Source organism: Xiphophorus hellerii, chromosome 18 (genome assembly GCF_003331165.1).
Source record: "Xiphophorus hellerii strain 12219 chromosome 18, Xiphophorus_hellerii-4.1, whole genome shotgun sequence".
In the NCBI taxonomy this organism is placed as follows: domain Eukaryota; kingdom Metazoa; phylum Chordata; class Actinopteri; order Cyprinodontiformes; family Poeciliidae; genus Xiphophorus; species Xiphophorus hellerii.
Genome location: NC_045689.1, coordinates 21917701 through 21940919, shown reverse-complemented (window position 1 = coordinate 21940919; position 23219 = coordinate 21917701). Strand labels below are relative to the sequence as shown.

General features: G+C 38.8%; 1 protein-coding gene across 1 annotated transcript in view; it reads left to right on the top strand.

Moving 5' to 3' along the window:
* The first annotated feature begins 722 nt into the window (after window positions 1-722).
* cbl (Cbl proto-oncogene, E3 ubiquitin protein ligase) overlaps window positions 723-23219 on the top strand; it is a 46152-nt gene continuing 23655 nt past the window's right edge. The window contains exons 1-2 of the mRNA XM_032546112.1: window positions 723-1616; window positions 8515-8762. Of these exons, the coding sequence (XP_032402003.1) occupies window positions 1470-1616; window positions 8515-8762 (395 nt within the window). The 5' untranslated portion in view covers window positions 723-1469. The remainder of the gene's footprint in view (window positions 1617-8514; window positions 8763-23219) is intronic.

Sequence of the window (23219 nt, the reverse complement as noted above, 5' to 3'; positions counted from 1 at the left end):
ATACGTAGTCATGTGCCTGAAAACTACATAATACTTAATGAGTCAAGACAAACTTCCTGCTATGTTTTTGATGAGGGAATAATATTATAACATGACAAAGCTCAAAAAGGTTCATTTTACATAATATCCTTCCCCTTTAAATCCAGCATTGCATAAGTTACCAGGGAAAAATTTTTTAGCCACTAGTTGTGCAAAGCTGGTAGAACCCAAAAAGACAGGTCTCTGTAATTGTGTGAAAGGTGGTTCTGCCAAAACTATTGTTACGGGAAGGAGAAATACAAATAGGTTCCACTAATTTTTCAGATTTGCATAGGTAAATAAACGTAAAACTCATGTCAAGTTTTGATCCCACCCACTTTATAATTTCTTTGTGTGGGTCTATTCACATACAGTGAAGCTAGTGGTTGAAACGAGACAAAAATGTTAAATAGGGGTAGGAATACTTTCTCATATTCACCTGACACCACACAAAATTACACGCCACAAAATTATTTCCTGAAAATGTATTTGTGGTCCTTTCTCTCCATCGCGCCAACAGCTTGCGCCTTGTTTTTTTTTTTGTTTTTTTGTTTTTTTTTCAACATTCAACAAATCTGCAGTATTTCATGAATGCGCTGTACAGCCAGAGGCGCGCGCCCGGCAGCGTCCATTGATCGCGAACGCGCACAGAGAAGGCGTGGAAACAAAGATGGGTGGGGTGTTGCACGGAAGAGGTACGTACAGGAAAAAAAGAAAGGGCTGCACATACACGTCACTGGGGGAAGCTGAACACACTGGGCAATGTTTAAATCGCACAATTATTTATTCACCCCTGTTCCCGTTTATGACCACGGAGCCTTCACAGCTCGAAGTGCGACTTCCTCTTTGTGCTCGGTGTGAGGCGCATGTCGTCACCCTCACCGCCCGCAGGGGAGCGCTGACATTGTCACACCGCCGCTGAACTTCCCGTCAAGAAGACGCGGCACGGGCGAAAAGAGCTGCTTGTTGAGAGAGAGAGAGAGAAAAAAGGGGAACGACAGTGGGACTTGTCAAGAAGAGAGGACACACTTAAGTCCTCAAGGCGTCTGTTCACAGAAAGGCTGCCATTGTCCTCCAGCCGATGGCGAGCAGAGGCGGTTCTGCTAATTAGCCTGCGTTGGTCCCTGCAGAAAGGGAAAGGAGAGCGGGGCTGCTAGCTGCAACGACAGGGTTTAAGGGGGCCGTTGTACACATTTCATCCACAATCTGGACATTTCTCCTGTTAGCTGGTTTTATTCCTAATGATGGGCTCCTTCAGCGGATAGTACCCTCCCACCCTTCCGTTTAACCCCACCGTCGCACCCTGGCTCGGATTCGCCCCTCGGGCGCTGTCCTCGCAGGGGGGTAACGGGTTCACCATCGCCCGGTAGAGCTAACTACAGGCGGCGGTTCGGTCTCCGTGACCCTTGGCCGCCCTGCCTCGCCACTCTGCCCCCTAACCGAGTCGGGACATGGCAGGGAACCTGAAGAAAGGTGGGGGGATCATCGGAATGATGAAGGATGCCTTCCAGCCACACCATCACCACCTCCACTCCCACCACCAGCCCGGGGCCGTCGACAAGAAAACCGTGGAGAAATGCTGGAAACTGATGGACAAGGTTAGCAAACACAAACATCAACGAGCTTTGTTTACACGTTTGATGACCAAAGGCACTCTTGGCTAACTGTAGCTAGCTAACTAATCTTTGCAGCTAATGTTAGGTTAGCTAGTCAGCTGAGGGGACGGTGTTTATAGTATCTCACTTCTGCTAATCTTACCATCTAAACTCGTTTGTGTTTATTGTTTCGCTAACAAGGATTACAACAGAGAGGCCAGTGAAACAACGTAAGTTTGATACTGGCCTCCGGACATGGCAAGACCTGCTCCCAACGTCAGTCAAAAGTCTGAGCTAACTGTGGTAGCACCGTCATCTGTTCCACAATCCTCAAATATTAAACTTTTTTTTTTTTTTAAATGGTTACGGGATCCGTTTAAAACCTATCCTTCAGAGACCCGGGTAGTGTAGCATTTACAAGTCTGTGTCACTTCCCTTTTGGAAACTGCACATTCAGCCAGCTGCCTGTCAGCCGTCGAAAAGTGCAATAAATCGCAAGGAAACATGAAAAGTGTCTTTTGTAACTAGAGCATTTGAGCTCTTTCTTTTACGAGGAAGACTCATCTCACAACTTGCTTCTCGGAAAACAGTCAGAAGCAGTTCGACCCCCAGTTTCCTGTGAGATTCAAGCAGCTTTTTTGAGTTTCTTGTTCTTCCATTTTGATGCCTCGGCTGTTAGCTGTGAAGTTAAGAGGCTGCTACCCAACCAAAGTTTTCTGCTTCATTTTACTCCAGCGACTTTTATTAGTCAGAACCATGCAAGTCAACATATTCCAAACCTCTACCAACTGTTTATGGGCAGCACTAGAAAGATCAAAACGACATTAAACATTTTGAAATTACTACAGGAACAAAACTCTTCCTGCTCCTACAGGTTGTTTAAAAAGCAGCTGAAGTATGGCTATGTTATTAACATGCATCAGCATGCATCAGTAGCTTAGGAAATATGTTGGAGCTTCCCTTTAAAAGCTCCTCTGAGTTACCTTTTATATTAAAAGTGAGACAACAGTGTCTTCCCATGTTTTTCACTAGCAGCAATTCATTGTATCACAGTTTTTAAACTGAGTTTTGTAACATAATTTAATTGCTTTTATTTAAAACCCAAAAGCAACCGACTTCTTGCTAACTTGTTGATGCTAAGATAATATATCGGATAGCCTAGTTTCCATAATTTTATCTTTTAACTTGTCTTATTTTTAATCCAAAGACTTGGGCAGAAATGAACAATTAACGCCTGCTATATTCAAAAGCAGTTTTTGACTACCTATTGTGTTAAATGTAACACCTTTTTGGCATTAATTAGTCATTAGTACAGCCTGCAGCCAGTTGCTAACATACGTGCCATTTGTACATTGTAGTCTTAAAACTATAACTACCTACTTTAATAAGGACTCTGATGGATTGGCAATGTGCCCAGGGTGGCATAGCCTCAGGGCTCCTCGTCAAGAATAAGCATAGACGATGAATGTTGTCTAACATTTTTAATAATAGCATTAATATATTAATAATATTCATTTATCTATTATTTTGACTCAAAGAAATACCTGCTACATATGGTAGTGGTTGTTCTGTGCTGGGTAGTGTATGCATAACAGATTAACCCGTTAATCAGGGTAAAGTCTGTATTCGGCTGCATTATGAACGTGCTACTCGTAACTTGCCAAGCCTAGCTTTAAAAGTTTTATCTCACTTAAAAAGTTTCCTGAAGAAATTTTGATCGTACCTGCCATTAAGTGTACGGTCCTAAAACATGAGGGTTTTGTTAGTGTGTCAAACCCACCATTTGTCAGTTTTGGACTTTAAGGCACGTTAAGAATCTGAAACTTACATTTGTATGAAATAATCCAATGCAAAGTTATACTTTAAAGTGGCAGATATAAACACCAGGAACACCATTTGGTCTGGCAGCATTGGTAAGCTGCTGTCGATTATGAATGTCATATATTATTGTAAAGGAAAGTGTGATTACATTAGCTACTTATTAGCTAACAGACTATTCACACCATGTTGGCAAACAGTAGCCAACACTGTCTGCTAACTGCAGCTTTTATAGTATCGTTAGCTAAAATGCTCAAATTTGCATGTCACATATTATCTACTATGCAGAAGTTAGTAATATATTAAAGGAAGGTAATACATCCTTTTAGTTCTCACAACGTTGCTGTTGGTGATTTTGTGAGGCTGATGCTTCAATAAAAGGACTCTAAATTTTAGGAACCGACGGAAAGTTTTACGCATTTTGAAACCATGAAAGTTTTTTAAACCTTGCTGATGTTAGCTGGCTCAGTGCACATTAGCTGTTCTTGATCTATTCAGATATTTTAAAATAAAATTTCTATGCATAAACCTGCATATTTTTAAATTCATCTGTGGTTCTTTTACTGGAAAAAAAATTATGACAACTTTGAAATAGAAAGATGTAGAAATGATATTTGCACACTTAATTAGATCGGCATAAATTGAATTAATTTCCTTATTTAATTTAATATTTTCCTTAGATTGTGTCATTTAAAAAAAAACAACTTTATTTCTGTATTAGCCAAAAATTAAAAAAAATGTTTGTTCATCAGCCAAACTAATTTATAACAAAATAATCCTGTGCACTTCGGTAAAAAATTATTTTGTGTATTTGTTATGCTTTGTGCAACTGTTGTACAACTGTTGCACAACTGTTGTACTCACCATTTGTTCCGTTTTGTGTCATAGTTAAAATATAATTTTTGTAATCTTGCAAAATAAGTTTTAAATTGAGTTTTAAACATTTACATACATGGTGATGTATTTTAGGCTAGGTAATCATTATTCCAAACTGAACATTGTAAAGGTCGTTCTACCAGCTGTACAAGAACATTTCTTAGTTTGCTCATAGGACACAGTGTCCAGTAATACTTAGTAAATATGTTTACAATAATTGGTTCAGAGAATCCCTTTGGAATGCAAGTTAATTTTAATTTTTCAACAAATCAGCAGTGTATGCTTAAAAAGTTAAGCACCAAATTTGCCACAAGTATTATAAGATTGTTGTCGTTTTTATATTTTATGCCACGACGCTAACGTGTGCTTAAGTTAACGTGCCATTAACTTAAGCAATAAGTTAATGACACAAATAATGAGTGCACTTGCTTAACAGAAAAAATAACAGCCACATGACTGCATTAGACAAGAAAAATACAAAGTTAGGGGAAACAATTTCATCTTTTTGTTTTTAGCTTTCATTTCTCAAAGTAGCCTGCTACTTCTTACAGGCTACCTTCAGTTATTATGAACCTACCATGTCAGCACCAGGTGTGAAGCTGTCTTTGAAGGGGTTAAACAGAGGGATGTGGTGTAGAAGTGGAATGCATTTTGCTGAAAGGCAGTCAAGCTTTCACTTAAAGTCAGGAGCTTTAATAAATGCTGACATATAAGGGCCCCTAGATGTTGCTGCATCAAACATGTAGGCATGCAATATCGTGTGTTTGACTGAGTGCTCAGTGCAAGTCTGGAAGGTGTTGATGATGATAGAGGTGTAAACCTTATCTCTGGTTAGATGTAACAAGTGTCTGCCTTTAGACATAAAGACAAGATGAAAAAAAGAATATTGTTGATCGTGTTGAATCCTGGATCAGACTGAAACATATTTGTACTAAAAGTTAAAGTTAAAATGTCTAAAGGTTTTAAGTCTAGAGGGTATCCCATAATGTATTTATTATTCCGTTTAAATGTTGTCAATTTTCTTTGTTGCAATGCCTAACCGACAGTGTCTTCTGATTAATACTCTGTAAATGTGTGGTGGATACATTTCTCGTTCTCTCGTGAAAGTTCACTACTGCAACACAACTTCCTACGTCAGACTTACTGCCATAAGCACATAATAAGCATCTGTCTTGCTTTTCTCAGTTTCCAGATTAAAAATGCCTTCAAATGAAGAACATGCTAAGTTGGGAAACTCTGCTGGAACTAATGATTATTTGATTATGTAATATTTTCCTGTTTACTTCTGGAGACGGTTAATCATCTGGTTTCCTCATGGCACGACTGAAGCTGTTTCGGTTGCTGTTCAGAGGGCTGTCGGTTCAGTCGATCAGCTATAAATTGATTCAAGGTTCTTCAAGCTCAAGTGCAAACTTTATCTCTGTCAGTTTTGAGTGGTTTAGAAAAAATGGAACGATATAGATACGGCACGATAATTCTAATAAAATAAATAGCATTTTCTTAAGACTTTTCTCTAAAGTAACACTTAATAGGCAGTATTGTTATAAATTATACTGCGTTGCTTGTTTTTTCTTTTTTTTTTTAGATTTGTCTGGTGAGTTATTAATTTGTCATACAGCTGGAGAAAATTGCTCTCTACTGACATTTTCTCACATCTTGTTATTGAGACGTTAAACTGGGGGTGTGGTTTGTCAGAAAAATGTTAGCGGTTTTGAAACTTACTTCTTAATATTTTAAGTATACCTTAATACAAGTAATTGAGCCAAAATCAAATCTTTACCAAATTTATAAATCACTCAACATCTTCTGAAGTTTGATTTTTGATTTTTTTCCTCCCTCCCTAATGGAAAACTGTTGACTCCCATAAAAGGCAAGGCAATTCATAACAGCCATTTTCAAGACGTGTACCTGGCGTATTTCTTTCCTGCCCTCCTACATGATCTGCACACAGTCATCTGGCCTGATTTGCAAAAAAAAAAAGAGCCATGCCTTGTTGCTGACATGATAGTTTGGTTGCTACTGATGACTGCCAATCAAGCTCTGATTCGGGTTCAGATCTGTGAATGAAAACTTATTTCTTTGCATGTTTTTGCAACTAAACAAACGGGGTTGTGTGCACGTTGGCTGCAGTCGTGTTGTTACCGGGCTTCATGACGGAGTGTTCCAGGCTTTACGCCAGTATCGTTCTAGTTTTTTTTTGTTATAGTTAACGAAGTGACTCAGTTACAGTGAAAACGGTGATGAAAGGATGAACATTAATGAAGATCAGGCGTGTTTCGGTGAACTTGAGTCCATCCGGCCGTGACTACAGATATTTTGAACTTCAAATAAATAATTTACAGCAGCAATCTACCAGGAGTTTATTTTTGTTCGTTTATTGTTTTTGCTGGGGGGGTAGTAGCCATGAAGCACATATTTTCAGGACAGCAGCTTGCACTTGAGCTCTTCAGATTTGCATGATAATCATGTTCAAATATGAAGCAAGGAGAATGGGTGTTTTGTGTAATTTATTTATTATTTTTTGAAGGCAGAAGTGGCAGAGGATACTCGGATTGAAATGTGGAAGTGTAAACACATGAATAGCCTCTCCAAACATGCAGAAGGACACACATGGGAGGGGATAGGATCTCGCACAATGACTGTAGAGGCACGATCAGCGTATAAAAAGCTCAAGCATTCTTGATTTGAACAAAGTGGTGGAAAACAAGAGGATTGTGGATGTGTTTTGGGGGAAAAGACAGTCTACAATAGTTTGCAGAAGTATTTATGTAACTTCAATGAAACTTTTACATTACGAATCACAAATGTCAATGCATTTTATTGAAATTTTATGTGTAAAGTAGTTTATAATTGTGAAATGAAAGAAAATGGTATGTGTTTTTGTTATTTTTTAACAAATCTCTGCCAGCTACATAGACCCTGATTGTCTTTTTTTTTTTTATCCATTCTTGTTTGCAGTCAACTTAAGCTCAGTCAATGATCGGAGAGCGTCTCTTAACATCAGTTTTCAAGTTTTGTCTTAGATTCTCAGTTGGGTTTGGTTTTGACATCGACTAGGCTACCCTAACGAACGAATACGGTTTGATGTAAACCGTATTCCAGCAGGATTGTCGTCGCGCTGGAAGGTGTGGCTTGACGCCAGTCTTCTTGCAGTCGTCTGTCAACGGGGCTGTTGAATACTTTGGCAGGATGCTGTACATGGATGCACTCAGCCTTTGTTTTGGGCTGATACGTTTTTATGAAGGAAGTGCAGCGCTTGTAAAATAATTAATGATACCATACAGTGAGGGAGGGCCTGAATGTTCAGTGTATTACATAATGCATAGGTTGCTGGTTTCTAAAAGGCCTGGGCTTTTAGGGACCTTTCTCTCAGTCTTTGTTGGCATGTTCTGTTTTGCATGGCTCCTATTTGGCCTCCCTGGAAACATCTTGAGTGGTTTAATCGCTCAAAGAGGTATACTATTAAAATTGGTTTTTAATCATTTATAAACTGCAATTTTGATGTACAGCCTAAAAATACATGGTGACAGTCATCTACCGTATTTTTCGGACTATAAGCCGCTACTTTTTCCCACGTCTTAAACCATGCGGCTTATATCCCGGTGCGAATTTTCTGTGGATTTTTCTTCAACCGCCAGGGGGCTCTTTACCAGGAAATGAATCATTGGAAGTCAAAATTGGAAATCAAAGAAGAAAGTGCTAATTTTCATTTACAACAAGCACATGCTAGCAGCAGACATGACGGAGAAATTTCATACCCCTCATCATGGAAACAACACGAAGAAAAAGATGCCGTTTTTAAGTTGAGGAGTATCGATCTGGCAGTACAGGAGGGAAATAGAGCCGCTGCATGTAAGCTCAGCGTGAACGAGTCCATGGTTCGGCGTTGGAGACGTAGGGTTGTGTCCTTAATAGCAGATTTATTAAGGAAAACCGAGAGCGGCGGAGATACAAGCGGCTTATAGCCCGGTGCGTCTAATGTACGTTTCCAGTTTTTGTTTCAAAAGAATTGTAGGTGTGGCTTATAGTAAGGTGCACTCTATAGTCCGGAAAATACGGTAATCTGTCTTTCCTCATTTTTCTTCTCAGACACTTTTTTGTTAACCTTTCTTTTTTGTGCTTTTTCTTTCACGTAACCTCCCAAAGCTGGTTTCTTATCTCCTTACCGTGTCTCTGTTCTCCCCCTCACATCCTCCCGTTTCTGCAGGTGGTGCGGCTGTGCCAAAACCCCAAACTGGCTCTGAAGAACAGCCCCCCTTACATCCTCGACCTGCTGCCAGACACCTACCAGCACCTGCGCACCATCCTGTCTCGCTATGAGGGCAAAATGGAGACTCTGGGAGACAACGAGTTCTTCCGGGTCTTCATGGAGAACCTGACCAAGAAGACCAAGCAGACCATCAGCTTGTTCAAGGAAGGCAAGGAGCGCATGTATGAGGAGAATTCGCAACCCAGGTCTGTGAAATGGTCCAAAAGTGGACCTTTGTGTTTGTGTCTTTATTTTATGCTGCCATGCCGGTACATTCTCTTAATTAACCCATCTGAAATGAGTAATTTGGATGTATGATGTAGTTTGTGCTTCATTCAGAATCATTTTGAGAACAATGGCAGCCATACCCACCCCCTTAAGGTAGTTGTAGTTCAAGATGTATCAAAACAAGAGAAGAGAGGTGTTGTGGTTTGAGAATGCTAGGGTGTGTGGTTAGAAGGGTGCTCATTCTACAGCTGCCTGTCACTTTGTTTTTGAGCCTCTCTATCGTTGTCATCTATTCGCTATGTTCTTTAGCTGCTACATTTGTTGGCTCTTTGATATTCTTAGCAGTTTGAAACAAAAGCTCGCTTCTCGCACTAAAAAGAAGGAGTTATTCTTTTAAAAAAGGCTGAATGTTGAAATTGGTAGACAGACCCACAGATAGCAGAAGTAGTTCTAAGCAAGAACATGAAATTCAACGCTGATGAATTTTAAGTGTGTGCTGCACTTTTTTAGTGTAATTTTCATAAATTTTAAAAGGTAGTTTTGACCAACATCATACTGTGAGATGCACTGTCACAAAACAAAGGCTATAAAAGCTTAGAAAACTTTTGGTAACTTTATTGATGAAGATTTTTGGGCGTGTCGGTTCTAAAAGATGGAACAAGGTGACTCAATTATAATTATTACTAAGCAAAAAAAAAAGTTATTTGGTGCCAGTCAAGACAGTAAATATAGACCTCAGAGAAGATTTTTTATGTATGCAAATATACGGGAACCTCGACCATTACTGGCATCTCGGTGAAGAGGTGTATAAATAATTAAAGAAAAATTTTACTTTCAGTGCATTAAGTCTACAATATCACATTGACATAGTAATGGTTGGAAGTTACAATTCTTGCAATATTTGCTAAAAGATTTTAATAGAAACTCAATCATAGCCATCCTTCAAACAATATATTGACAATCTGTGGCTGTTCAGAAATGGACTCTCACCCTTGAGAAGTTATTGACAGTGAAGCTAAAACTCACAGAAAGTTTTTGGGGTATCTGGTGTCATTTAACTGGCATTGTTGCAATAAATATTGCAAATAATTGTTTCCCTAATTATCCTGGATGCTATGCAGACTTTGTGATCTCAGGACATGACTTTTTACTTCAGGTTTGTGAGCGTTTGGGACTCATTTTCATTGTAGTAAAATAACCTCGAGGCTTTCTAGAACCATATTTCTCAGAGGCTTAGTTGCTGTGGACATAGATATCTACATATTTAGATGAGTATTTTTATTTTTAAATATCTGACGTTCACTTCGATTCTTTTGTCATCCTCATTTTATAGAGTGGCTAAGATAAATTGCTTTCTGTGTCTGATCATATTTGTACTGCAGAGGATAATCATTTATAATGAATTAAAAAATTCCAATGATCCGATCAATTTATAAGAAAAAGTTTGCAATATTTATAGGAATTTTTGGGCTGCCAATTCATGTAGCATAATTGTTGATAAATTAATTATTTCTTATTGTGATACTCTCTGAATTTTTGGAGAGCGATGACTTTATCTTTGGTTAAACTGGATGTCAGATTTGCAAAAATACTTTAAGCTGTAGGTGAAAAAGCCGAAGTTGTTTAGACCAGTTAGACGTAGCAAAATCTGTTTTTACTTTTTGGCTAGACAGGCAATGAGGGGGAATGAACGGTCTGAAATTGCATTAATATTTTTAAATGTAACATAATTTGTCTGAATGGGTGTAGCATTTTGTTCTATGACTGAATATTCTATTTCGTGTATTTAGAAATGTAGGTAACAGTTTTTTCTGTCATTTGCTAAGAGATACATCCTCATCTTGTTTCACAGTTCCTCAGTGAAATGGTTTTTTTCTCAGCTGCCATGACCATAATCTTGCAGACAAAACCCCACAAAGGCAACCAAAGAGAAGAGGAAGTTTCAATTTTAGGCCCTTCTGTTTTGAACACAGATAAAGTTGCTTGCTACCATTTTAAGTATTTGTCAGTGTGAAATTAATTTCCATTCTCACTCCACTGCAATGAGAGACTGAGCAGAAAGAAATTGCTGCTGAAAAGCAGAGGAAATCCGCTCATATACACACTCACCAAGCATTGCACACAAAGGTGACTATTGTTTGAATTAAGAAGGCAGTGGCTCTGACACTAACCAATGGGTATCAGCTCACTTAAGTTATGTTGGATGCCGGGGAAATGTTTAGGCTGCAGCAGGGTTTACACGTGGCTTAGACTCAGAAATCCAACTGGAACGATAATTTCTGCAGAGTTACCGGTGCTCATTTCTTTTGTTTTCCCAGTCAGCTTAAGAGGAAGTTTGAAAGACTTTTTTGATGATTATTAACAGAATTAACTAAGTCCTCACAGAGCTTTGGATACACAGTCTTGATTCTTTTTACATATTAAAACATAAAAATAATCTGGTATTCATTAGGTCTTTAATCATTTAATCATAAAGGCTAGTTGACTACAGATACAAACTCTTCCTAGAGTTGACATCTTGGCCAATTCACTCCTGCCGTCAGACTGTATACTTCTCCAACCAATTGCAAAAAGCTTCAAGAGCTACTACTGTAGCTTTAGTAAATAGTAGGGTAAGTGTTGAAGTACTTGATCTTAATGTCAGAGAAATATTTAACTCATTTGGATTCAATGCTCAGATAAAAACAGAGGTTGACTTGGATAAGCAATGTTTTATCTGAATAAGCCGTAAGACTTCTGGAACTTGGACCTTTGACAGATGGAATAAAAGCAAAGCTGTCTGGCCATAGTGAACAGCACCGTCATCGGGGAAAACCAAAAACGAAAAAAGATCCTTGTTTTCATCTCTCCGAAACTTGACGGAGGGTGTGCTTTGTTTTTCCCATGTCTAAATTTAATGCTGAGTGAAAAAGTTCGCCTGTTCCTTAGTTGTAGCATGGCAAGATACGAGTGAGCATGCTGCTGTGCAAGCCTGTTTCCCAAGAAGGTTTGAGCCATTACAAGTAAAGGGAAAATTGCATCTTATATAGTTCAGGCCAGGTGAGTTTTCTGGTCTGTCAAGCACAGTAACTCTTTGTTCACTGAACTAGCTTATGGTACCTTTGGCAGTGTGGGTAGGTGCAAAGTCTGTCTGGAAAACAAAACGTTTCCATAAACATAAATGTTGGACCAACATCAACAGAGGACCTGCCACCCCGACTCATTGATTTTTCTTTTTTTGTTTGTTTTTTTTAAAAGTATTTTTTAGGCTGTAGTGGCCTTTGTTGTACAGTATATGGACAGGAAATGGGGAGGACAGAGAAGGGAAGGGGAACACATGCAGCAAATAGCCGGAGACCAGGAATCAAACTCAGGACCACCAGATTGAGGACTACAGCGTCTGGACATGGTCATCGCTGACTGAAAACTTCAAGTAACTGTGCTTCACCACTTTGCCTCCAGACTTTGTGACAGTCCAGTCTCTGGCTCACGAGTGGCTTAACAAAAGGAATACGACATCTGTAGCACATGTGTAGGAGTTGTCGGCGCGCAGTGACTCCTGTCTCAGTTAATTTCTTATGGAGATTCACCAAGTTGTTGAATAGATTTTGCTTGACAAACCTCTCAAGGCTGCAGTTATTCCTGGTGCACCTCTTCCTGCCACCCTTTTTCAATCCTCTGTTTTATATGCATTCTGTGACCAACCAGCTTCTTTAGCAAAGACACAATTTTTTTGGTTTCCCCTCTGTGTGGAGGCGTCGATGATGGTCTTCTGCATATTTGTGTAGCCGACTGACCCTAGAGTGAGAGACCATTTTTAGCTTCAGGAAATCTCGCCAGGTCTTTTAAGTCAATTGGTTACTAAGGTGTGGCAATAAAAGTTTCCAATATTTCACCTTTTTAGTATATTCTAATTTTCTGAGACACAAATTGCGAAATTTTTATTATTTGTATGCAGTCATATGCAAAATGAAAATAAATAAATATTTGAAATATTCAGCGAGTTTCACTTTCTGAAGTGACTGCTCAAGGAAAAGGGCTTGCTGTTCAGTGCATGAAAGTGAGCACAAAAGTGTGTCTGCAGTGAGTAAGACTTAATTATTAACACTAGCATACCATATTCGGTGGGAGTCGACATAACATAGTCAGCACTTCCTCCTTTTTTACTTCACTTACTTCCTCCAGTAACCTTACGCAGCACAGCCCAGACATTTCAGTCCTCTGTCAGAGGAAAATTCACAGAGACTAGATAAGCCTTCAAGTTAAAACAATGTTTATTTTATTCATCAAATGAGAACAAAGTAAAGGGGACTTTTATCTCAACCTAATCAGCATAGAAGGTGTTTAAATGTTTGATGGTAAGAAAAAGTTGGGGGTTAAGATAATTAAAGACTGAGGAAGTAGGACTTCTCCAGTGTGTTTGCTCGTTCTTCTGAGCTGCGCCACCATTGCATCCTGACGAATGCTGATAGATCCAGCTGCTTACAGGAAGTGGTGAGGTTATGAGCTGCAGGGTGATGCAGCTGCACAGAGGGACAGACTGTAGAAAGTGATAGAGGTGAAGGAAAATGATACATTTGCTAATGGATGTTTTTTTTTCCTTTAATTTTTAATGAATTCTTAACAGCAGATCTACCAAAGTGAAGCTCAACAAGTGCTTCTGTTTTAATCAAAGTATTGTTTTTCAATCAACAACAAATTCAATAAAATTTAGTTAGTGCCTTTATTAAAATCAGTAAGATTTATTGCAGTTTTCAGAACATTATCTTTGTTTGCCCAGCATTAAAACAAAATAAGAGTTATAGAAAATGAGGTTTTACTTTATACTCCACACTTGCTAAGTAGAGATGCATTGAACAAGCTTTTTCTTCTGGTACCGATTTCTGTTCATCTTTGCGACCTAACCTCAGATGCTATTCTTCTTTCTTTCTACTGAGGACTTCATCACATAAGAGAAAAACACTTACATGTTGTTGGGAATCACTCAAAATAAACATTGTGCATTACTCTGTATGTTTTAATGTTGTACAAGCTTTAAGAAGTGTAAATTGACCTTTCGTTCCCCTTTTGCATGTTGATGATCTCAGGGAGGCTTGTGACGCCTCGGCTTCCCAATTTTGAAATCCCAAGTTCCATGAATATTTTATTTCAATTTGATTTTACTTGGGACTTTTTGAAACAATTGGAGAATCTGACTTTGGGAAGAATTCAACTGCAACATAATTTCTGAAATCCTGGTCCCCCAACCAACACCATTTTTTCTTTTAGGCTTTCTTCTAATATCGCTGCCTTCTCTTTCTGACACAACTTCCATCAGATCTTGACACAATAGAAAAGTGCATTCCACACATACCTATGTGATATTATTACAATGGTCAACAACAGGACCAACTTCCTCAAGCTTTTAGTCATTCAGCCTTCCCTGCAGCTGGAATAATTGTCGAGCATTCAGCAATAATTTGGACACAATTCTTCATTCTTATCTTAGCTACTGTTGGTTGTTTTCTGAGCTTCAGTAGCCGCTCCATGGAAAATCTCCTAAGACGTTTGGCACAAAACATTAATAATCATATTAGATTTGTTTGTGTTGCTTTTCTCATTTCTCTCCCATTTTAAAAACAAATGTACTTTTCTAAAAAAACAAAAACAAATTCATGCTTTGCAGTAGACAAAAACTTCAGCATTTCTGGAACACTTATTTCAACTTCTGTTTTAGGAAAGGTCATGTTTTCATACGTTCATGTGACACATGGGTGCTGTGCATGATTTGCATGAGACTTGATCTTTCTGTGGCTTAGTGCTTGGTAGTTTTTAATCTAATGAGGCTATACATTTACACTCTGCTCCTGCTGTGCTTACAGTTGTCTTCAATTTTGTATCTTAGTTTGAAACTTCAGTGTGTATAGCTCAAAAATGTAATCTTTGAAAGATTTCTTTTCTATATTAACATTGCTTTATCCTTTCCTAATAAAATGTAACCAAGAATATTCCTCTTTATGTTTTGCAAATTCTCAAATGTTAAGTTTCTGGTATTCCTGTTTTGGTACAGGGAAGGATCTTTGTTCTAAATTATGACTTCCTATTTCTGTAAATGTGTTTGACACCCACGTGTAACAAAGGTCTGCTTCAGAATAAACCGGCCCGCACTTTGACTATCAGGAGAAGCCATCGTATCCCCTCCGCTGTACCGCTGTCTTTGCGTCTGTAGTATTGGATGGATTCGTTGGGAAATGCATCAGTGCATTACAGTGCTGATAAAATCGATTAAACGTGAACATTTGCATAAATAGCATCCATCCGTGCATTTTTCAGCAGCTGTTGGCATAAATTTAGCTTTTGTTTTTTTTAGCCACACAGATTGAAAGTACATTTCAAGTTAAACATAATTTGTTTATTGTTTCCAGTGGAACTGAAACGCATAAAATATTTGTTAAATTACTCAGTAAACTTCAAGTTTTAGTCAGAGGAAAAGGTCAATGATTAAAACTTTTATTCATTGGTAAACTTGAGGGGGGTGGGGAGTGAAGAGGGCGTATCATGTATGTTTAGTTCAGCTCAGATCAAACTAATTTCATTTAAATTTTACCTCAACATAACTTCAACCAGTCAAGTTTTTCCATATACAATGGCCAGTGGTTTCACACCTCTGTGGTTTATTTGCTGCTTTCTTTTGATTTGGATATTTCTGTGGGCTCATTTCTTTCTTTCTTTTTTTTTTTTTTTTGCATTTCCAACAGATACGCTGTGTTTTGTCCTTTTAGTCAAAAGAGCTGTGAGTTAAGGATGAAATCTTTTGGTGGTTGGTCTAACTGGCAGATTGCTACCAATATGTGGAACGGAAGAAGCTGTTCACACTTAAGTAGCTGACAATATTTCACTTTCAAATCGGTTTTCATTCTCAAGGTTTGAGGCTTCATGTGCAGATATGTTTAAGCACACACACAGCTGAACGTCTTGGCTATTTATGTCGCAGTAGCATCTTGAGCAGCCAACACATGTCATCCTCACACTATTAGATTATGGTGATTAGGATGACGCAACTCACCATCATCTCTGCTTTGTACAGCGAGTGCTTGCTGTTTATGCACACAGACATAAGTGAGCTCAGACACGGTCTAGGAAGTTGGAGGATTAAGCTAAAAATAACTGTTGGATATTAAATTTATATTTTGTGAGAAGTATACCCTCACTTTAATCCTGTAATTTGTGGTTCTGAGAAGGGGGTAAACGTGAATTAAAACATTGCTCTACACTGCGTAATTAATTGGGATTGTATGTGGTTGACAGACACGGCAGATCTGCCAGTGACATGCAAAATGCTGTGTGAAGGAAAACCCAATAATTAGTGGTAATCTGAATGCTATTGCCACAGTGATACATGGTGGTAACAGCATCATGCTGTGGGAATGCTTTTCTTTAGCAGGGACTAGGTACTGCAGGATTGGTGGCTTTGAAAACATGCCCCATTTTGGAGAATAATGTTAAAAATCAAAATTGGTGTACCTTTACTTCCACAAAGTAGTGCCCCATAATCACACATTAAAGGTTGTGATTGTACCACAACTACATTTATGAAGTTTAATGTAGTATTGCAATGCTCTACATACAGAAAACCCCACAAAAGTGTTAAAATGCTTTTGTTTCTTTGTTTTTCTTACAAGCTGCCTCTTTGTTTTATCATCTTCAATAAGGTCATATTATTTGGACTTTGGAAAGTCTTTCATAGGTTTTTGTTGCTTTTCTAGTTGTAGCACCTGAACATGACCACATAGTCTTAAGTATGTGGTGAAAAATAAAGAGTGTGAGCATGTGAATGAGAAAAGTAGTACCAGGCTTAAAAAACAATAAACAAAGAAATTAATCCATTACTTCAGGAGTCGCCTTTCTTTTAGACCTTGTTAGTTTTCTTTCTTTAGATTGAACTTAAACAAGAATAAGTTGTATATTTGTATCAAGCTTTTGTAGCAAAATCTAAAACGTTTGTTTGAAATAGTGTTTTTTGGTAGGTCTTCTGTTAAATGCTCCCTAGAGTTTTAGGACACTTCCATTAAGACCGCTTTCCAAAAAATTACAAAAGTTTGGCACCAGGGATCTAAAATAAAACGAATATGGAGACGATTGAGACTTTATTTCCCCTCTTTGTCAGAATTTTTTGTTGCGACACCAAAGTGTGGTGTTGAAGAGCTGCGTGTTTTCTGTTTCCTGTGAAGATATGCCCCTGGCTACAGCCAAACATGCAAAAATTTAAACCAGCAGATCATCTTACATGTAACTGAAATCCTATAATTTGTGCACCAGTTCAGCACTTGGTGTCCAGTTAAGTTGTTGGGCACAAGCATCAAGAGTATAGACAGTTTGGATAGGGAGTGATGTTTATCAGCGGGCTTTGTGGTTTTTTGGGGGGAAAACTGCAATCATGATTTTGCTGAATTATTGCTTTAATAATAGCAGCGAGAAACTCAGTTTTCTCAATCGGGTTTTAGTGTATCATCACCATCATAACTTGTGGAAAAACTGTGATTCCTTCTGGTGCACATGATTGAGTCACCAAAGCGAATGCTGAAATGAGTCTTGTAAAGATCACTTACAGTTTCTCCTCTGTATCTTATAGTGATCACTTACCAAGAAGATCTAAAAAAAACCCCAATCTTTTAAAACATCGTCGACTCTGTGTGTGGGTGTGTGTGTGTGTGCGCTGTGAACTAAATTTGACACAGGCTTGCGCTTGTGTCTTTCCTCAAAAGATGAGCTGTATTTCTCCTTGTTTGGTCTGGATTTCTGCGTTAACTAGCGTTGAGCAGATAAAGCCAATAATGGTTCTACTTAATAATGGTGCTCCTACCAGTCCACACAGGCTCTGACTCTGCCAGCCTGACCTGTGCTGGCTGAGCTGCATTGTGTTAGCGCGCTACAGCACTGGCTGGCTAGCTGCACTTTTTTATCACAGCCAGCAGGAAACAGGAAGGGAAAAGCCAGCTGCAAGGTCAGAGGTTACTATATAGCATGAGGGGGAAGGAGGACAAAAACGTAGTGTTCAAAAAGGGTTTGTCTTTTTTTCTTTTTTTTTTCCTCCTTCTGCTGCGTTCGTGGCGAAAGGTTCAAGTGAGAGAGAAACGTACTCTAAACACACATGGGAGGCTAGAGTAGATCACCAAACTTCTCTGTGTGGTGGTTGCCCACTCAGTTTGCATGGTCACTGCTGGCACAGGAGCTTAAATAGCAGTCACCGTTGTAGTGGTTGGCTGCTGAAGTGTTGGCTGCTGCCCAGTGTACACACAGCACAGAACTGCTATTGTGGGATGGAGAAGTGCAAGGACGGAGAGGACTGAGACAGGCCTTAAGCCTGTCCTATATAAACCCTAATTTTTATTAACATTACATGTTCTCATACGCATGCAAGTCTTGCAGTTTGCTATGATTAATGGATTCTTTGCATTGAAATCGATTTGATATGCTTTTACTGTTCATGTTTACTGCAAAATCAGCAACTCTCTATGGTATTTTCTTTTATTTGGCTAAATCTATTAAAGTGCTTGGAGTGAAAAGGATTCCTAAATGTAAGATGTCTTTTGTTGGTATGTGCTCAACAGGAGGCGGTCATCTCTGGAAATTTAGATTTCAGCCTCAGACAAAGCCTGATTAGGTGATTATGTAATAACTCTTAACAGGTGTGCAGGCTTAGATTAAAACCTGTCACTCCATTCCTTTTCAAGCCAATTCTTCATTTCTTGTAATATTCTGTTAAAAACATTCAGTGATCTCATGGACTGTGCAGATCTGGTGTTAGAGACAGCTGGAACAGACTGTGTACTTGATACTAGACTGCTGTTTGCTTTCGCAGGCCCTCTGTCTCAGTCTAGCTCAGAGTTGACTTGTACCCTGCTCCATCACATGGGACGGAAATCCATTTCTGTCCAATTATTTGGCCTTTTTTGGGATTGTAAGATGAAATGGCTCAATATTTATCATCTATTTGAACACACACACACGCAAAACTAGTAAATGAGCAGTAAGCCTTTTTTTGTCCTTTTTTTTGACTGAACAGCTCTGTGGCTCTACTTCCTTTTGAAGCTTCCTGTGCTTCTGTTTGGTATGGTAACTTCACTGAATTTTTAATAACAGTTCCTGCCGTATGTATCACTCAGGGAACATCTAAATGCCGGTGTTGGTAGTGTTGTGTGGAAGCTGAGTTTCTACACTGAAAACTAATATAATTTTTTTTTTTTTTAAAGGGAAGGAATAGTGTGTACATTCCAGTGGGATCAGTGAGGTGGCTTTAACATTTGTCTGTTCAAAACAACATTTAAGAGTTTATGTTTATTTGATGGTCCGTTAAGCCGCTCTATCTTTCAGAGAGTTACTTTGCCTTGCAAAAGCATTCATATCCTTTGAACCTTTTTGCATTTTGTCACTTTACAACCACAAACCTCATGGGATTTTTTTTGGGTAGCACATAATGAGGTAGGAAGGGCAGTCATACATGCTGTTCTAAATGTTTTACCAAAAAAAACAAAATCTAAAATTAGTGGCAAGTAGTGGTATTTAGTTCTGTTTGTTCTGATACCCCAAAATAAAGTCCTTGTCAACAAACTGCCTTCAGACCTCGCCTTATTTGAAAGTCCTCTTTTCAAGTCTAATTTAGCGGTTCTGTGAAAACCTCAGGGAGTATGTTAGTGAGCAAACGGCATCATGAAAACCAACAAATAGAGCAGCCGATTTGGGGAGGAATGTATGGATAAAATGGGCAGTAACACAATATCTCAGGGTTTAGATGTCTTGCAGAGCACGGTTTAGTATAGAACAGTGTTTCCCAACCCTGGTCCTCAAGGCACACTGTCCTACATGTTTTAGAGTTTCCCTTCTTTAATGTGCCTGATTCAACTGATTGCAGGTCAACAAACGCCTGTAAATCAGTCATCAATTGAAATCAGCTGGACTGAAGCAAGGAAATACCTAAAACATGCAGGGCGCCTTGAGGACCAGGGTTGGGAAACACTGGTATAGAAGATGGATAGAAGATGTCACAACTGCAAACCAACCAAGACAGAACAAAGTCAAAGGGTATCACGTTTCCCAGATCAGAAAAAAATATATATGGAGAAAGTGGGAAGTAGGTCAGTTATTCTATATTGGACCATTTTTGTGACAGATTCCTGCTTATCACACATTTATAACTTTATTGACATGACTCAATGCATGGTACTAGCGCCTCCAGGTGCACGGCACTAGCTATAGCGGCTAAGAGGCGCTGTTCAATCTAGTAATGTATATCAATAACTCAAGTCTTTCCTCTGCCTACATCCCCCAGAATGCTGTGCGATTCTGGACTGGAGTTCAGTGAAATTATTTAACATCTTATTGGACGTATTATCTATTGATCTTGATCATGTGTCTGTTGTAATATATATTGTCATTGGTTTCCCAGCCCTACTTAAGAATGAGAGTTTGGCATCAAATGAGAATTACTCAGTCAGGACATTGAGACAATGTAGATTAAATCATACTGATGTCTTACAAAGGTCCCAGGGAGAGGCCATACCCTGATCCAATTGAGATTCTGTGGCAAGGCTTCAACATAAATTAAATTGTTGTCCATCCAACGGTCTCAGCATTAGGCTATTATTAAAAGAAGAACGGGCAAAGCAAATCCTCTCTCTAGAAGTTGGTTGAGACACACCCAAAAAGACTTAATTGCTGTGAACAGTTCAGTTTGTACACAGTACACAATGTCAGTGTTATTTGTAATCTTGAAACAACTGTTACTATCCACTTAGTGCTACTTTGTATTTGTCTGTTATATGAAATATGCTGAAGTAATGCAAAAAACCTTGAAGGAGTATAAGTATGTATGTGGGAAGCTAATAAACTATAGTTAGATTCCAGTCCAGACTATGTGCATCGACCATGGGAGAATCTGATGAATAAGAAATGATATCAAATGGAGGGTTCCTAATTGTTGGTAGCCTGCATGAATGTTTCAGAATGACGGAGGCTGTGAGTGGATAAACACACTTTAAACAGAATAGATATAACATCTGTTACAGAGGTGAGATGAACGAACAAACCTGAAAGGAGGGACAAGGTTTTTGGTTTAGGAAGAAAGCAGATCACAGTGGGAGGTTGTTGTAGCGTAGATAAAAGCACGCAGAGGTGGAATGGATGGGATGACGGCTTTATGGCTGAGTAACACTGACGCATCCAGGGAGCAGAAAAAATGGAGGGTGACCTCCTGTCCTGTTGAGGTTATACTGCCGAAGACGCACTCGCCTTTTAGGAGTAAACTCTGAGGTAAAGAAGCTCTTGCCGGAAGCATCACAAGTTCATCCTAGTATTTCTGAGTAGTTGATCGGCTAATTTGTCTCTGGGCATGACCGACGAGTGCAGTGCTCACTTCAAAGGCAGCTACTGTGGCTGCATCCAGCTTAAAGTCGGTTCTGTAGAGTCTAAGTGGAAGGAGCACTTCAAAGTGTTGGCCAGTGAACTCCACAAGTGTTCACTGTTTTGAAAATCATTTACTAATGAGAGGCTTTTCCAGTTTTATACGCTTCTCTGACAATCACAGTACTTTTTTTTTTTTCCTGGGTTTAATCTTGCAATAATCGTTTTAATGCATTTTTGTTTTCTGTCCTTCCTCATTCATTCTTTACACCCCTCCCCTTCACTTGCTGGGTGTGTGCTGTGGTGCGGGGCAGCTGCAGCGTTTTCAGCGTCGACTGTCTTGTGCATGTCAATTCAGCCTGCCGGCTCAGTCTCCTTGCTGCTCTTTTAATCTTCACTTTTTCAGCACAGTACTAAAGTGTGGTTTGTCATTGTCAGCACGGTCTCTTGCTTCTTATTCTCCTTTTTTTTGACAGTTCCCTCTTGCTCTTCTTCTTCTAGTTTGCTCTCTTCTCAGCTTCCTTGTTGTGTCATCTTTATTTTCCGCTCCAACATATCAGTCACTTCCTCCTCTCTTCACTTGTTGACCAGCCCTGTTGAAACTGAGTCAGAACTGAAAGACGCTGCAGCCTCAATTTCTAATTCATCCTGTGAGCTAAATCGTATGTCTATGGGAGCCCTGCTGCATTTTGTGGGCCGCTTTTAATGAGGAGGAACTCGAAATAGAAACTAAGCCTTCAATTTTATGTTTTTATTTGTTGCTTGAATATTGTAACCCTTAATCTCTCTGGATTTTCTGTCATCCAGTCAGTTGTATGAGTGTTTGTGGTGTGTGTAGATGCCACATTCAGTGGGTACAAAAAGTCTATACACCCTGTTAAATTGCTTGGTTTTGACCAGTAAGGGGTGCTATGTAAATAGTTCACTTCCTTTTCAAAACTTTTCATATTTAATTTGACCTATAACCTGTAAAGCTAATCTGATAAACAGATTTTTTTCAGGCTCCAAAATAATAATAGTAGTAATAATAATAAAAGAAAATCTGGGTAATATAATTGCATAACTGTGTAACTGCATTCAGAACAAACCACTATATTAAAACTCATGTTAAGTAGAAGTCCTGCAAAAAGTTTTCAATGTGCATCATAAGGACTGAATTGGCAAAAGGTATCAGTCAGGGGATAGATACAAGAAAAAGCATAGTGCACAGTTCAAAGAGCAGACGTCAAGTCAAGAAAATTTGGTGCAACAGTTACATAACGAAGAAGATGATGCTGCTCCAAATTGATTTAAAAATATAAACAGAAGGAACAAAAAAAGAGAATAGTTGTCCTGGAAGTCTACAACCACATTAAATGGGCTACAGAAACTTCTGGCAAATACTTGTTGTGTAATACAAGTGGAATCTCCTGTCTTCTTCATTAGTGGTGCACCAATTTATCGGCCAGCTGATTTCCTCAATTTTGGGAGATCTGTGATTGGGCAATGCTTGGATGTGAAGCCGATATAATCCACCGATCTTATCTACCTCACCGAAAGTCTAAAAATCAACCACTCTCCTCTTCTGCAGTTCTGTGAGAGAGTTTTGACTGACAGTCCGGCCCACCACGTCATGTCTGCACGTTTGCAGTCACCTCACTGTTACCAACCCAGCAACTTTCTTGCTAGGGCTGTAGCGATACACTAATCTCACAATACAATACGATGCACGATATTCTGTTCACGGTACAATATATATCACAATATTCAGCAAACGATACGATTCAATACATTTTTAGGATTTTCTGAAAGATTTTAGAGGGACAGAGTGATTTTGGTGACATTTTGTGACTGTTTCATAGACTGGCATTGAATTAATATAACTGATGGTGTAATACTGATGTAATAAATGTTTTTGTTATACATTTGTTATGCATTTGCTTTATTTAAATGTTAATTGTGTGGTTTTGTGTATTTGGTTATGCAGAAAACGAACATCTTTTGTTTTATTCATTTATATTAGATACTGTTATTTATCTATTTCACTTCATTATTTAGGTAATTGTAACTGGTTGTTTCATTACATGTCATTTTCAATG